This window comes from Plecotus auritus (assembly GCF_963455305.1).
Source record: "Plecotus auritus genome assembly, chromosome: 2".
NCBI lineage: Eukaryota > Metazoa > Chordata > Mammalia > Chiroptera > Vespertilionidae > Plecotus > Plecotus auritus.
In genome coordinates this window covers 31,988,002-32,003,417 of record NC_137771.1, presented here as the reverse complement: position 1 = coordinate 32,003,417, position 15,416 = coordinate 31,988,002, and the positions used below count along the sequence as shown (strand labels likewise).

Sequence of the window (15,416 nt, the reverse complement as noted above, 5' to 3'; positions counted from 1 at the left end):
GGAAATAATGCTGCAATGGACATGGGGGTGGGGTGCATATATCTTTTCAAATTAGTGTTTTTGTTTTCTTCAGATAAATACCCAGAAGTGAAACTGCTGAGTCATACAGTAATTTTATTTTTTTGAGGAACCTCCATACTGTTTTCCACAATGGGTGCACCAATTTACATTCCCGCCACAGTGCACAGGGTCTGCATATAACTGAACCAGGTAATATCAGATTTAATGACAAACTGTATCTCCATATCCCTGTCATCATTTAGCATTATTCAGTTTTCTAATTTATGCCAATCTATTATAGGCATAAAGTGATAGGTCATTGTTTTAATTTGCATTTCTCTGATTATAATGATTCTGAAGCTATTTTCATATGCTTATTAGCTTTTGAAGTTTGCTTATTCATTTCCTTTGCCCATTTTCCCATTGAAGTTGTTTTTTTATTGTTGACTAGAGGTCCAGTGCATGAAATTCATGCACGCGTAGGGTCCCTAGGCCTGGCTGGCGATCAGGGCCGATTGGGGCCTTCCTTCCCCCAGCTGCTGACTGGAGCCTTTCTTTGTTCTGCGCCGCCCCCTGGTGGTCAGTGCATGTCATAGTGAGCAGTTGAACTCCCAGTCAGTGGAACTCCTGAGGGGACAATTTGCATATTAGCCTTTTATTATATAGGATTTGCAGTACTTCCTTGTATATTGTAGCTATTAATCCTGTGTTGATTTTTGGCATCATAAATTACTATTCTATAATCTGTTTAAATTTTGTCCATGATGCTATTCATTAAATATAAATCCTTACCTTTATTGAAATCACATTATATAATTTTTAGTGTATGGTTTCAAAAAATTAAAATTTTTTTCTTGCCCTTAGCTCACAAAAAATATTTCTCTTACATTTTCTTTTATTAACTTTACATTTTACCTTTCCTTTTTGAGTCTATTAAACCATCTAGGATTTATCTTTGTATCTTGGTTTAAGTAGGTATTTCTTTGGCCAGACAGTGAACCAGTTTTCCTAATACATATTTTAAACAATTCATTTTCCCCATCGATTTTAAGATGCCCCCTCCCCACCTTGTGTTGAAGCAGGGGTGCTCCTGGGATCAAGGATTGATATAGTTCACAGCAATGCAGGTCAACTGCTGTTTACTGCTTATATCAACTGTGGCTGAACTAAGCAAGGCTGCCCCAGCCACGTGCTGGAGCAGAGCTGCTAGACACTAGAGCTCAGAAAGAAACGAACAGTGGGTGGTAGGCAGTGCCCTTAGCTCCATCTTACCTTCCCCTCTATTTGGCTCTGGGCATCCCTTGTGAAGTCTGTGGGAACTGAAGGCTTTGCGGGCCTGTAAACAGGGACCCTGGAGGCAGAGCCTAGAAGCTGCCCACACCAGTCAAATTCTATGGCCCAAGGACATCACTGAGGCAACAGGGGTCCCCAGTGGGAGTCAGAAGCCCAGGTCGTATGTTTTCAAGGCCTTTTTCCTGAGATGTTCTGCTCTCTCCTGCCTCTTAGCCAAGGCACCCCTCTCCTCCTTGTTTTAGTTGCCTGGAACCCTGTTTTCTCCTAGCATTAAGAACCATCTTCAAAAAGCAACACACGAAACCAGTTTCAAACCAACTTTAATCATTTTTTGCTGCCCAAATACTGTACATGCAGAAGCCACGTGAAGAATTTTCTCCTCAAGGGAATTGGCAAGAACGTTGTACGAACGGCTGGCAAGTCCTTCCCAGCTGTCCACCTGCCACCCGGGAGCCACAACCAGGTTGGAAAGATGCTGCACATAGAAAATGTATAGAGCACAGATATAAAAGGCTAATTGCTTCTTATCTAAACAGTGTGCTTGTCAGTCCCTATTAGCTATCTCTTTCTTTGAAGGATGCATTTGGATATTCTAAAAAAAAAAGGGTTCCTTCCTCCTATGAATTTACATTCTATAGGAGCAGATAGAACAATCAGGCCAACTTTTTCTAAGGAAGCAGCCACTCAGCCTGTGGAGATGTCGCCTGGTAAAAGACATTCTGGAGAGAGGAGTGGTTTTAAGAAGCAAAATACTTGGACAGGAAGTCCCCTCTCCTCACATCAGAGAGCATTTCCTTTAAAATTCCCCCATGTTCAACTCTCTCACCGACGTCCTTCTAGAAGCAGCTATGAGGACCAACTGCTGGTGGGGATACTAACCTACACAGGATGCAGCTGAGGTTGTAACATCACATCAGCACCTTGAAAACTGTCCGTTGTAGGACACCTTTTAATTATTTCTCATCATTACACAAGAATAAGAGAGAATGGACCACAAAGAGGTGGGAGCAGTCTGTTAGGGTTCCCAGAGTTCTAGTCAGAAGCAGCATCTGGGCGTGGACGGATGAGGACCTGCACCCGGCTTGGGCACCCAGGGCTGGAAGAAACCAGTCCGTGGAACCGTGTGCACCAGGCTCAGCCCTCATCAGCTCCAGATCAGACTTTCAAAACCTGGAGGGAACCGTGCAGCAGCTAGCAAATGCTCTGATTTTGCAGATGAGAAAGCTGAGGCCCAGAAAAGTGAGGAGTCTTGCCTATGGTTGCTGTTTCTGGCAAACTTTCTATAACAGCCTTTGATGCTCTATAGCCAGCTGTCCGGGCCATTGACCAATGGGGTAGATCCTCTGTTGCCCCTGGAATTCCCAGGGCTCATTTGTTAGCCAAGCTCTCCGGAACCCAGTCCCACAGGTCCTTCCTGGCATTGGGGTGAACTCCTTGGTAGGCCCAAGTCCCCTGTCCTTACTGGCCAAGCTTCCAACCAGAGCGCTGGAAGGTTTTGCCAAAGCACTTATGCTTCTCAATGAGCAGTCTAGGCCCCTAAGAGAATGCAATTTCTCTCTCTGCTGTGGTTTCCCTCACAGGCACGGCCATGCTGGGCCCACAAAAGCCCAAGCTAGGGGTGGGGTAGGGTGGGGGAGTTGCTTTGCTACATGGAAAGATTAAGCCCTTTTGTCAGAGAACAAGGTCCCACCATCAGGCAGACCAACACAGAGCTGGTGCCCAAGGAGGCCAAGTTGCTCTCTTTGGCATCACTGACATTGCTCTGAGATGCTCAGGCACTCTTTCAAAATAACCCTTTCCCAGCCAGACCAGGGGCAGGCCTCCCCTGCCCTTCAATCGTGATTGTTTTGTTTTGCCCCAATCTCTTCTGACCTGAGTGACAGCAGACTTGAGGGAGAAGACCGGGACAATGAATCCGCATTCCCATCTCCTCCCTGATCATCCAGTGAAAGATAACGCAGTACAGGAAGCGGCATTTTAAAGACCCTCTTTACGTGTCAGGATACTGGAGAAGAGAATGCAGAGGAGGGCATGAGAGAGGGAGGGGTCAGCAGGGCAGCGGGCCGCTTCTTATTCATCGCCTTGAAGCCACTGCAGGAATAATGCAGGACCACCCCTGGGCCCTGAATGATGCGCCATCTCCCTCCCCCCAGGTGGAGGACAACTCATTACAATGTCAAGCAAAGGCAGCAATTTCTTGCAGAGTTTGCACAGTGCAGGGAGCAATCAGAGAAACAGAACAGCAGCCTCACTGAAGCCGTGCTGCTTTCTGGGCCGAGGGAGATGGGGGGGTCAGAGGTATTAGGAGCTCTGGAGCCCCAGGGGCGGAGCACAGGTCTCCCGGGCAGCAAGGTGAAGAGCAAGAACCCTGGTTGGGTGTCAGGGCTCCTCGTAACGCAGTCTGAGATTGTGCTACATTTCGTTTCCAAAGAAGTACTCTTGGAGGGTTCTATTGTCTTTAAAGGGTGTGCTTCTGCTCTCCTCAAGGCTGGCAGTAAAGAAGAGCTGGGGCAGGCTTGCCCTGGTGGGTGCCATGCCCCGGGGAGGACTGGCTTGACCTCAGTGCCATAATGGGCAGTGATCCCACGAGTGATGAGTGGCTCGGGCGCCCTCTCTGGAGCTCCTGGGTTCTGCCTCGGCCAGTCCTGGCCACGCCTGGGACGTGCTGTGCACGGCAGCCTCCCACGTGTGCCTTTCCCAGGAGAGCTGGTGGTGGGACTGCCTGGATGGGGAGGCATTCTGGAGACAGTTCTTTCCCGCAGGGTCACACCCCCGTGGTCAAACCAAGACATGGCCCATTGGTGGAGCCTCATTCATCCCGAAGGCCCATCACAGACTTCCCTGTAGGGAAGCCATCTTTGAAGGGAGTGGGACGGATTCAACAGAGCAGAAATGTGAAGACAGCGCTCTGAGTCATTCTCCCGGTTCCTGCCCATAACCCAGCATCGCTGCAGGGCCTTTCTGTCTGCCACGTCTTCCACGAGCCCGAGCCCGCCTGAGCGGAGGAGGATGGAGTGACAGCCCTCGTCTGAGACCAGCTCCGGGCTTCACCTGGGTAGGGGGGAGGGGGTTGGGGGCCAGGATACTGCCCCTAGCGGTGAGTTGGTCCCAGGTTGGAAAGAACTCTGGGGGTTCTTGTTCCTTCCTCCCCCACCATCCCCTCTGAAACAACAGACGCTCCCCGCCCAGGGACGCCTGGAGTCACACTTGAGCTCCCTCCTCTCCTGCGACGGGCTAGTTCCAGGGGCTTCTCAGACAGGCCCCTGCACCCACGGTGCTGAGAAACAGACCCCGACATCCAGCCGGTCACCAACACACACACATCAGCCTCACAGGACTTCACCCTCCTGGGGGCAAATCTAGGCGGGATTAGTCACTTATTTGGTACAAAGGGTTAAAAAGAATCATTCCCAAGGTCAACACGGGGCGGGGGTCACTGCCCATTAGAGATGGAACTGTGCAGTGGGCCAGCCCTGGCGGCTTTGGCAGCTGGGGATTGCAGGCAGCTCTGCCAACACGTCAGGCCCCACCTCTGGCTGGCACTTCCCCTGTGCTAACCCACCTGCCCCGGAGGCCAGGGGCACCGGCCTCCAGCTACCCAGCGGCAGCCTCTCTGCTGGCAGCTCCCACCTTCTCTCACGTCTTTCTGGGCCCTTTGAGGAATGAGGGTGACGTCCCCGCTTCCCTGGGGGTGGCTGCATGGTCTGAGGATCGCCATTCGGTGCTACATCGGCAGATGTCTACACGTTCACCCATAAGCCCACCACCCTCGTGTGTTTTCACACCATCCTGAGGGCGAGCTCTCTGGAGGTGAGCACATCACGGATAGGACATAAAGTACCTCCGTGAGCGCGGATCCTCCCTCTCCCACCCTCGGATTAAAGAGTACATAGCCCGTTGTTTCACTGTAGAAACATGAGAAGTGCAGGCATTACCCAGCCCCGACCATGGGAGAGGATTTCTGCAGAAAGAGAGTGGGACCCAGCTGCCCCTCCCTCTCCTCCACTCACACAGTGGTCTCGTGCCGATACAAGAATGCAGGCTCGGGCCCAGGCGCCGTTACGTTTGTTTCTTTACTGCCCGTATTACCTAGCCTTTGTCTGTGGGCAGGACTGACAGGGTCCTGGTTTCCGCCCCTTGTTTTTTGGGAGAAAAGGTGGATCCTGCCCCAAAAGGAGGCCCCTTGGTGGAGATGGCAGTATCTCCAGAGAGCTTCCCTCCACCTCCCTCAGAACCCACTTCCATGCCCATCCCGCTTTGGCTACAGATGGAGACCAAGCACTCAGGCTCTGAGCCTGCACTGCCTCCTAGCACATGGTTGGAGTCACTGCAGCATTGGGGATAATGTCTCGGGAAGAGAGAGCTTGCCCCATACCGTGACTTCCCCCCCCCCCCCCCCCCGCCCCAGACACGGATCCAAGGGCTGCTATGTCCGGCTCCTGGGCAACCCCCACCTTTCACCCTCGACCTGAGGAGGGAGAGGACAGATTTGGGCATTCCTGAGCCAGACTTCAGTCCAGGCACTGGTCCCACCCACAGGACCCAGCCTGCAGACCAAGTCAGAGTGTGAGCAGCTTTGGGAAGCTCCAGCCAGATGGGTGGGATGAAAGCAGAGCGGGTAGGTGCCAGGAGCAGGCCAGGCCACCCTCCAGCAGGCAGCAGGCGTGGGCAGCGGGAGAGCTCAGGGAGGCAGGGAGGCCGAGCATGAGTATTGCTTGTACAGAGCTGGTGGCTGTGGCAGACAAGAGTCCAGAGCCAGGCTGTCTGTGGGTCCAGGAGGCTGGAGCCCACATGAGTCTGAGCTTCCAGATGGACCCTGGTCTAGAAATGAGCAGAATAGAGCCCCAAATGAACTTCAGGCAGCTAATCCCCAGACAGGATTCTCAACGGTGGCTCAGAGCAGGTCAGCCCTGCCCTCCTTAACCCAGCAAACAGCCCCACCCTCAGCACCTCCTCACAGGCCAGGCCCCACCAGGATGAGCCCTGTGGGGACAGGGCCACCCTCTGAGCCTGGGGAGGACACAGGTGCCTCCAGGGACTGTCTGCTTTGGCAGATTACATGCCCTCTGAGGCAGCCTCCTGGATGGCCACACCTCCCGTCCACACCTGCTGGGTCCCCTGGAGAGCCCCTTTGGCATGTCAGAGTGCGGTGGCTTGGAGGGAGACAGGAAGTGAAGAGCAGTGCTAAGGGAGGTACCGGAACGTCCCCCTAAGGTGTCTGGCCAGCAACCCTGGAAACTAAGACCTCCAGTGTTTTGCTTGTAGGAAGGAGGTGGCTCTAGCCCGAGGGAGGAAGCAATCTCCAAGCCCTCAGCTCCCCAGGCATCTTTGCTTCCCAGGCCCTGGCCAGGGCACTAGCCGGCCATGCTACATGCTGCAGACGCATTCAGTGGGCAAAGCTGCCGGAGGAGAGGTGTCAGGGTTCCCAGAGGGGCCTCGTGTGGCCAGCTGCAGGGGATGCTACATTCCTCAAAAAAGGTAGCAGTGCTGCGAGAGGCAAAGGTGGAACAAAGAACGAGACAGAAAACTCAGCAGGGACCACCGAGAAGAGGAACAGGCAGGGACACTTGGGCTCTGCCCCGGGCACAGGACCAGGCAGGATGGACCAATGGCCACCCGCCATTCCATCCCCGGACCGAGGGGGTGTTGTGTCCACACAACACTCATTTGGGTTTCTTTTCAGCACGACACAGAAGGACATGGATTTCAGCCCATGTAGTCACCAAGACTGACTATACCCAGACAAAGGAACAGATATAACATGGTCACACACAGACAGAAACACACACACACACACACACACACACTACACTCTCCACCGCCAGCTGGGACGAGCCCAGTAGCCAACAGGCATGCAGCAGGGCGAGGGGCCAGAAAGACGTGAAGACTATGTACAGGGGAAGTGGGGCCAGCGGGCACCCCTTCCCACACCACATCCAGCCTCTTCCTGAGGTCCTTAGGTGCACGAGGGGCTGGTGGCACTCTCCAGGGAGGACTGGGACAGGCGCCGGGTGAGGGATCCGAGGGTCGAGTCTGCCACGGAGGATGTGGGGAAGAGTTTGTACCAGCCGGCGACGGCAGCACTCAGGTCCAGCTCATCCAGCATGATCTGGGCCATGCCCATGAAGCACTTGTGGTCCATGCGGCCGTAGTCTCCCCAGACGATCACCTACCAGTGGGAGAAGAAAGAGGAGCTGAGCCACCTCCCCGACTCCAGGGCTGGGCAGTGGGCCCAGAAACCTACAGGTTCCACCCGGGCACAAATGGATGGGACAGAGAGAGCTGAAACTTGGACTGACTTCAAACAACTTGCTGCACACTTAACACAGGCTCCTGCGGACTTTAAATATAGCATCTCCGTTGTTGCAACCATCCAGGTAGAGGTGCTGTGTGTTATTTCCACAGGGAGGAAACTGCCGCTCAAAGAGGTTAATGAACTAACCCAAAGATACACAGTAATTGGCGGCAGAGCTGGGCATGGACCCTGGGTTTGACTTCTGGAGCACCCAGCATCCCAAATGACAGCCTTCTCCGGGAAGGAGCAGATGGAGACTCCAGGTCCCGCTCTGCTGCAGCTCATGGTAGGGCCTGGGCAAGCCCCTTGCCCTCCCTGGACCTCAGTGTTCCCATCCATCCATAAAACCGGGAGAGGGGAATAGATTAGCTCAGTCATTTTCGAACTTGTGTTTTTATTGGTGGATTCTTTTTTCAAAAGAGAATTCCAATATATATAAAAATGGACAAGCAAGACCAAACTTTCCCCCACAGAACCCCACGGCTCATCAGTTCTTACTGTTTGCCGTTCCAAGTGCCTTTGCTATGGAACCACCTCAGCCCAGAGGAACAGCCATGGATGAGAAGTCCCACAGCTCAGACAGCCCCTGGCTCAAGCCTCTCCTCTGTCACCGTGGCCTCAGGCAAGGCCAACACCACTGTTCAGAGTTAGCGAGTAGCCTTCTGTGTGACAGGCACTGTGTGAGGTCTCTCTCATTTGATCTTCACCATGTACTGCAGCTAGTAAGTGATCAAGCTAGAACTTGAACCCAGAGGCCGACCATCACTGTGCTCTATCCCCGGTAACCGCTTGGGCGCCTCAGGCACTTCATCTATGAAACAGGCATGATGATCCCTCCCTCCCAGGACCGTGGTGAAGCATTTGTCACTCTCAAGGGGTGAGAGTCATCTTGACCTGGGCTCGACTCGGCTCAGCAAGTCCCCAGCTGAAACCTCACGCCAGCCACTTCATCTTTCTTTCCCTCATTTGTGAAATGGGAGAGTCACGCTGCTTCGCAAGTTTGTCTGGAGGATGGAGCGAGGTCATATTGGAAAGCAGCTCACAGCCTGCCTGATGTGGAGCCGATGTACAATGAACCAGCGCCAGGTGGAACCTGGGCAGTCGAGCTACCCTCCAAACCTTGGTTTCCTTATGAATCAGCCTGGGGCAATCACACCTCACTGGGTCGTGAAAATAAATGGGCAACACATATTAATGCACCTGGCATTGGTACCTGGCACAGGAAGTGTCATAAATGAAACGGATTTCAAATGATGTCGTGCAGTCTTGAGCGTTGCCCTCTCACACTCACCTGTAGCACCTTGCCCTGGGGGCCCTCGTCAAAGAGCAGAGCCTGCTGGTACAGGGGGTCACAGGTCTTTTTGGCCACCTTTGTCTTCTTCTTGGCCAAGCAGGCCCCATTCTCAAGCAGGTAAACCTTGATATAGGTGGCTAAGGGATGGGAGAAAGCATGATGGGGATGGGTTAGGAGAGACTGCAATGGCCTGTCCCATCCCCAACCCCCAGGTGACCCTGCAGGTGAACAGGGTGAGTAGGACGAGCTGGCCAGTGGACAGCAGGTCAAAGAGACTGACTCAAACACTGGCTCCTCCATCGTCCCCTACCCCCACCCCTATTTCCTGGCCTTTTGGGCAAGTGGTGACTCCAGTGTTGAGAATACTGATTTAGGCCAATGGGGAACTAAGGACTCATTACACCCAGACCTCAGGAACATCCTCCTCACTGGCAGGACCCCATTTCCAAAACCCTTCTCCCAGCTGCTCAGCCTCACCTGGGAGAGATTTGGAGCCAGGTTTGGGGGTCAGGCCCCGAGCCTCGATCACTTCCACTTCCAGCTGGCCACTCCGGTCCATGATGGCAACATGCACGTCCCCTGCAAGGGAGAAGAGGGACAGTCCAGGCAGAGCCAGACTAGCCGCTGTGCAGAATGCCAGCCCCAGAGGCGCTGCCACCTGGAAAGGGCATGAGATGAAGAAAACTGCATGTGGGAGAACTGGCCTTAGGAGACACATTAAAGCAGCTGAGGAACACAATAATAGGTCCCTTGGGGTGGGGGCATGACCCTCAAGGGACATACATGCTTGGGGACCAAAAGTGGCCGTTAAACTCTCATCTAAGTCTGGTTAATGGAGAAGCTCCTGCTTTACTGACAGAATAGGCAAGTTTGGTGACAGAGCTTCCTGAGCCAGGAACACAGAGGGAGGCTGTGGGCTCAGTGGCTCTTATTCACCTCTGTACAGCAGCCCTCAGCCACTCCCCTAAATACATGTCAAATATTCAAAGACTATCAGCTTGAAGAGATGCTGAGATATGCGCCTGCCCAGGACAGGAGGTACTCCTTGGGAACCAGGGCCTGCTTGCATCATCGCCAAAGGATGAAGGGAAGGCCGGCAGATTTCCTGGGAGCAGAGAACTGAGAACTCCTCACTGTGCTCCCACAAAACGGATTATCCAGCTGGGGCAAGTTCTGTATGTGGAATCATGCCAGTTATCTGATTTCTAGAACTCTTGGCATTAGTCACTTGGAACATCCTTCCAAGCAGTGCAGAAGCAGAAGCCTGATGTAGAAAAACTAAAATAGAGCTGACTATGGGCTCGGTACCCATTTTAGATTTTCTGAGCCATTATGCAATTGTTTGTATTTGCATACTTGGGTAGATGCAAATACAAACAAAGACATTCTGGAATTCGTCCCCCTTCCTCCAACTCTTCCTGACCTCCCCACGGGGAAGTGGAGGGGGATGTCTCAGGAATTAATCTCCCTGTCTCACTATATTAACATCCGCAAGATGAGCAAACACAAACTTGTCATTCCCAGTTTGGGACACCAGAGGGCACCACATGCATAGTTCTAGCTGTGATGGCGCATTTGCCTAGTCAGGAAGTTGCTGCTCCTCTCACTGCCTCCCAGCTCTTGGCTGGGCTCAGGGCTGCTGAGAAAAGCAGACTCCCGGGCCCCTAAGAGTCTGAAAGCAAGTGCTGAGAATTAGCCAATCCAACACAAGAGCCAGCAGAGAGCTGACGCTCACCCTTTGGGCACACCCCTCTTCCTGCAGACAGAGGCTCCTGTGTGCGCAGGGAGAGGAAGACAGGGCAGTGCAGTGGGAAGAGCCCTGGTGGGAATGAAATCCCAGCTCACTGTATGGCTCACAGCAGAGCGCTGTCTGCACTCAGCTTCCTCGTGTGCTTGAGGTCAGTGAGGAGGTCTGGGCCAGACACTGCTTGAATCAGACTGTGGGGAAGAGGGTGGCCAGGAGGCGTCTGTGGGGAGACTAGTCCTGGGAGCAGCTGCTTGGAGCCAACACATCCACTAGCTAAGGGAGAGGGAGGAAGGAGCCAGAACTGCAGCACAGACCTCAGGAACTACTCCTGGCTACAGGAAAGGGGATGAAAAACTACTACAGGCTTCTAGGTGCCAGACACGATTACAAGTCAAATAAGATGCAGTTCCTGGGATCAAATGAAATACTTCATACAAAGCATGAACCTCCCTACCCCCCACCCTCAATAAAAGAACAACCCTCAATAAATTGTTGATAGTGAAGGCAGGTGTTTTTATTCCCATTTTATAGATGAGGGAACAGGCTCAGAGTAGAGACTTCCCCAAGGCCACTCAGAGAACTGGTGATGGAGCCGGCCCCGTGAAAACCAATGCCGTGCTGATCTGTTCACCCTTTTCCATCCAACACTTAGCAGAGCCCGCGGAGTGTGGTGGAGCAAGGAGGGATGGTTGGGAGAGTGTGGTGGAGCGAGGAGGGATGGCTGGGAGAGTGTGGTGGAGCGAGGAGGGATGGCCGGGAGAGTGTGGTGGAGCGAGGAGGGATGGCCGGGAGAGTGTGGTGGAGCGAGGAGGGATGGCCGGGAGAGTGTGATGGAGCGAGGAGGGATGGCTGGGAGAGTGTGGTGGAGCGAGGAGGGATGGCCGGGAGAGTGTGGTGGAGCGAGGAGGGATGGCCGGGAGAGTGTGGTGGAGCGAGGAGGGATGTGCCGGGAGAGTGTGGTGGAGCGAGGAGGGATGGTTGGGAGAGTGTGGTGGAGCGAGGAGGGATGGCCGGGAGAGTGTGGTGGAGCGAGGAGGGATGGTTGGGAGAGTGTGGTGGAGCGAGGAGGGATGTGCCGGGAGAGTGTGGTGGAGCGAGGAGGGATGGTCGGGAGAGTGTGGTGGAGCGAGGAGGGATGGTCGGGAGAGTGTGGTGGAGCGAGGAGGGATGGCCGGGAGAGTGTGGTGGAGCGAGGAGGGATGGTTGGGAGAGTGTGGTGGAGCGAGGAGGGATGGCCGGGAGAGTGTGGTGGAGCGAGGAGGGATGGCCGGGAGAGTGTGGTGGAGCGAGGAGGGATGGTTGGGAGAGTGTGGTGGAGCGAGGAGGGATGGTTGGGAGAGTGTGGTGGAGCGAGGAGGGATGGTTGGGAGAGTGTGGTGGAGCGAGGAGGGATGGCCGGGAGAGTGTGGTGGAGCGAGGAGGGATGGTTGGGAGAGTGTGGTGGAGCGAGGAGGGATGGCCGGGAGAGTGTGGTGGAGCGAGGAGGGATGGCCGGGAGAGTGTGGTGGAGCGAGGAGGGATGGCCGGGAGAGTGTGGTGGAGCGAGGAGGGATGGCCGGGAGAGTGTGGTGGAGCGAGGAGGGATGGCCGGGAGAGTGTGGTGGAGCGAGGAGGGATGGTTGGGAGAGTGTGGTGGAGCGAGGAGGGATGGTTGGGAGAGTGTGGTGGAGCGAGGAGGGATGGCCGGGAGAGTGTGGTGGAGCGAGGAGGGATGGCCGGGAGAGTGTGGTGGAGCGAGGAGGGATGGCCGGGAGAGTGTGGTGGAGCGAGGAGGGATGGCCGGGAGAGTGTGGTGGAGCGAGGAGGGATGGCCGGGAGAGTGTGGTGGAGCGAGGAGGGATGGCCGGGAGAGTGTGGTGGAGCGAGGAGGGATGGCCGGGAGAGTGTGGTGGAGCGAGGAGGGATGGCCGGGAGAGTGTGGTGGAGCGAGGAGGGATGGCCGGGAGAGTGTGGTGGAGCGAGGAGGGATGGCCGGGAGAGTGTGGTGGAGCGAGGAGGGATGGTTGGGAGAGTGTGGTGGAGCGAGGAGGGATGGTTGGGAGAGTGTGGTGGAGCGAGGAGGGATGGCTGGGAGAGTGTGGTGGAGCGAGGAGGGATGGTTGGGAGAGTGTGGTGGAGCGAGGAGGGATGGCCGGGAGAGTGTGGTGGAGCGAGGAGGGATGGTTGGGAGAGTGTGGTGGAGCGAGGAGGGATGGCCGGGAGAGTGTGGTGGAGCGAGGAGGGATGTGCCAGGAGAGTGTGGTGGAGCGAGGAGGGATGGCCGGGAGAGTGTGGTGGAGCGAGGAGGGATGGCTGGGAGAGTGTGATGGAGCGAGGAGGGATGGCTGGGAGAGTGTGGTGGAGCGAGGAGGGATGGCCGGGAGAGTGTGGTGGAGCGAGGAGGGATGTGCCAGGAGAGTGTGGTGGAGCGAGGAGGGATGGCTGGGAGAGTGTGGTGGAGCGAGGAGGGATGTGCCGGGAGAGTGTGGTGGAGCGAGGAGGGATGGCCGGGAGAGTGTGGTGGAGCGAGGAGGGATGTGCCAGGAGAGTGTGGTGGAGCGAGGAGGGATGGCTGGGAGAGTGTGGTGGAGCGAGGAGGGATGGCTGGGAGAGTGTGGTGGAGCGAGGAGGGATGTGCCAGGAGAGTGTGGTGGAGCGAGGAGGGATGTGCCAGGAGAGCTGCTGCGGAGGCCTTCCCCTCAGAGGTGGGAGGATCCTGAGTGCTGTGCTCACTCTGCGCTGGCAGGGACGCCTGAATGAGGCTCGGGTCACGCAGGGCCCTGCTGATCTCACCCTCTCTGCCATCACCCCACTCGCCCCACCCTCAAGAAGACTCACCCATTGGTGGAGTTGCCAGCGTCTGTCGCCCCACAATCTGGGCTGGTCCCAGCCCATCCAGGAAATCACTGAACTGGCTTTCGGCCCCAAGCCGGGTGGTGGGGAAGATGAACCTGGGAAGGAGGCAGAGGGGCATGTGAGAGCATCTGGCTGGTGGGATGCAGCGGCTCTACCTACAAGGCACTGGTCACTCCCCTCTTGCCTCAGTTCCCCCTCTTCATAGCGTAGGGTACTACTTTGGCTGGGGACAGTTTGAAATCAAATCAATAAATGAGGTGGTGCCCAAAACAGCCACTGAGTCCAAACTAACACAATTATGGGGTTCAGATTAATGACAAGTGGTGGTAGGTGCGCCATGGTTGTGTGTGTCTGGGGCGGAGTGGGGGGGGGGTGTGCTGGAAAGCAGTAACAAGAAAAACTGACAGTGACTGAAAGTTGACCATGTGACCATGTGTCAGTGCACTGAATGCCCCACGTGCCTCATGTAATTGAATCCTCGCAACTACTCTGTGTGGCAGCAACTATTATCCAGTTTTACAGATGAGAAAACAGAGGCGTCCAGAGCTAAGAGACTTGCCTACAAAACAGAGGTGATGCCCAACTCGCATGGGTTTATGGTGAGAATTGGGATAGATGGTGCATGAAAAGTTCCAGACAAACAGAAAACAATATGTGGTAGTTGTTGCCGCTGTTATCACTGAGGGAAAAGTGCCACTTGTGCATGTCTTTAAGGTGTCCTGTGTGTGCCAGCAAAGAAAGGACAGGTGGGGGGCGGGGGGGGGGGCTGGTCCAGGTCCACGCATGAGCTACAATGGACCAAAGAAAGCCCTAAGGTCTGAAACAACTCAGGCCGGAGAGATTAAAGGTTGTCCCAGAACAAATCCCCTGCTGGACAGCTTGGCCTTGAGTCCCCCTGGGCCAGTGACAGGCAGGGAGGAAGACAGGCTGTGTGTGCTGTCAGAGAGGCCGCGTATCTGTCCTCCATGCCCCAGGAAGGGGTTTCGGGCTCACACACTCTTATTGGCCTGTTTCGAAGGTAGTGCTGACATCTCTCAGTATCGTAGCGAGTGTTAAAGGAGACAGTGTTTGGTCTGATGGTGCTCACTAGATCCCAGAATAGGAAGCACTGATCTGAAGTGCCCAGTGATACCCTGCATATAGTAGGACATATATGCTAGTGGCTACTTGCATTCATGGCTGTAGGCATAGCAGTGAGACACATGAGCATAGCATCTTAAATAATCCTGAAATCATTGTGACTTAATGAGGCCAAATCAGAAAATCTTAGTTGTATACTGTAGTTTCATAATTTAGAGGAGATCTGAGGGACTTTCAAATTTTTGACTGCAGCTCACATGCAGTCAAATGTAAGAAATACATTTAATGTCCCAGACCTATGTGCGCCCATACATTAAAACAACTGACACACAAGTCCACAAGGTAATTCATCCTCACTCCACAGGATACAACTGAATCTCCATTTCTTTCTCTAATGCTGGTTTTACCCGCTGAACTGATTTTACTTCCTGCCTATGAGTTACCACCCACAGTTTGGAAAACTCTGATCCAGTTCCATCTCCTTCCCTGAGCTCCAAGCAAGGCCACTTGTGAGACCTCCACTTATTTGAGACATAACAATGGTTCTAGATTTAAAGGATTTGAATCACTTTTTCCTTTCAAACCCTCTCCTCTGGAGTGGGGCCACGTGTAGGTGCTGCGAGGTGGGAGGCATGAAATATACAGAAGGGAGGAACCACTCCTAGGCCACTGGGGTATTCGGATGTGAGAAACAGCAATGGGAAGACTGGGGCCCCGGCATCGGACGTCCAGGGGAGGGGAATGGGGGAAGGCAGGGGCACAGGAACACAGACATCGGGGTTGATGTTCTCCAGTTGGGAAAACCAGCTGGAGATTTCCCCGCTCTGCTCTGGCTCTATGACTAGAGGACCGAGGAGGGAGGGTCCAGGGTG

The 15,416-nt window shown here is 54.5% G+C and overlaps 1 protein-coding gene across 4 annotated transcripts in view; it reads right to left on the bottom strand.

Moving 5' to 3' along the window:
• Positions 1–1,596: 1,596 nt before the first annotated feature.
• Positions 1,597–15,416, bottom strand: part of RIMS3 (regulating synaptic membrane exocytosis 3) — a 41,715-nt gene continuing 27,895 nt past the window's right edge. For all 4 annotated transcript variants that reach the window (XM_080657429.1, XM_080657431.1, XM_080657432.1 and 1 more), the window contains 4 exons: positions 13,447–13,559; positions 9,360–9,461; positions 8,880–9,019; positions 1,597–7,462 (listed from right to left, as the gene is read on the bottom strand). In XM_080657429.1, coding sequence (XP_080513555.1) covers positions 7,250–7,462; positions 8,880–9,019; positions 9,360–9,461; positions 13,447–13,559 — 568 coding nt within the window. In that variant the 3' untranslated portion in view covers positions 1,597–7,249. The remainder of the gene's footprint in view (positions 7,463–8,879; positions 9,020–9,359; positions 9,462–13,446; positions 13,560–15,416) is intronic.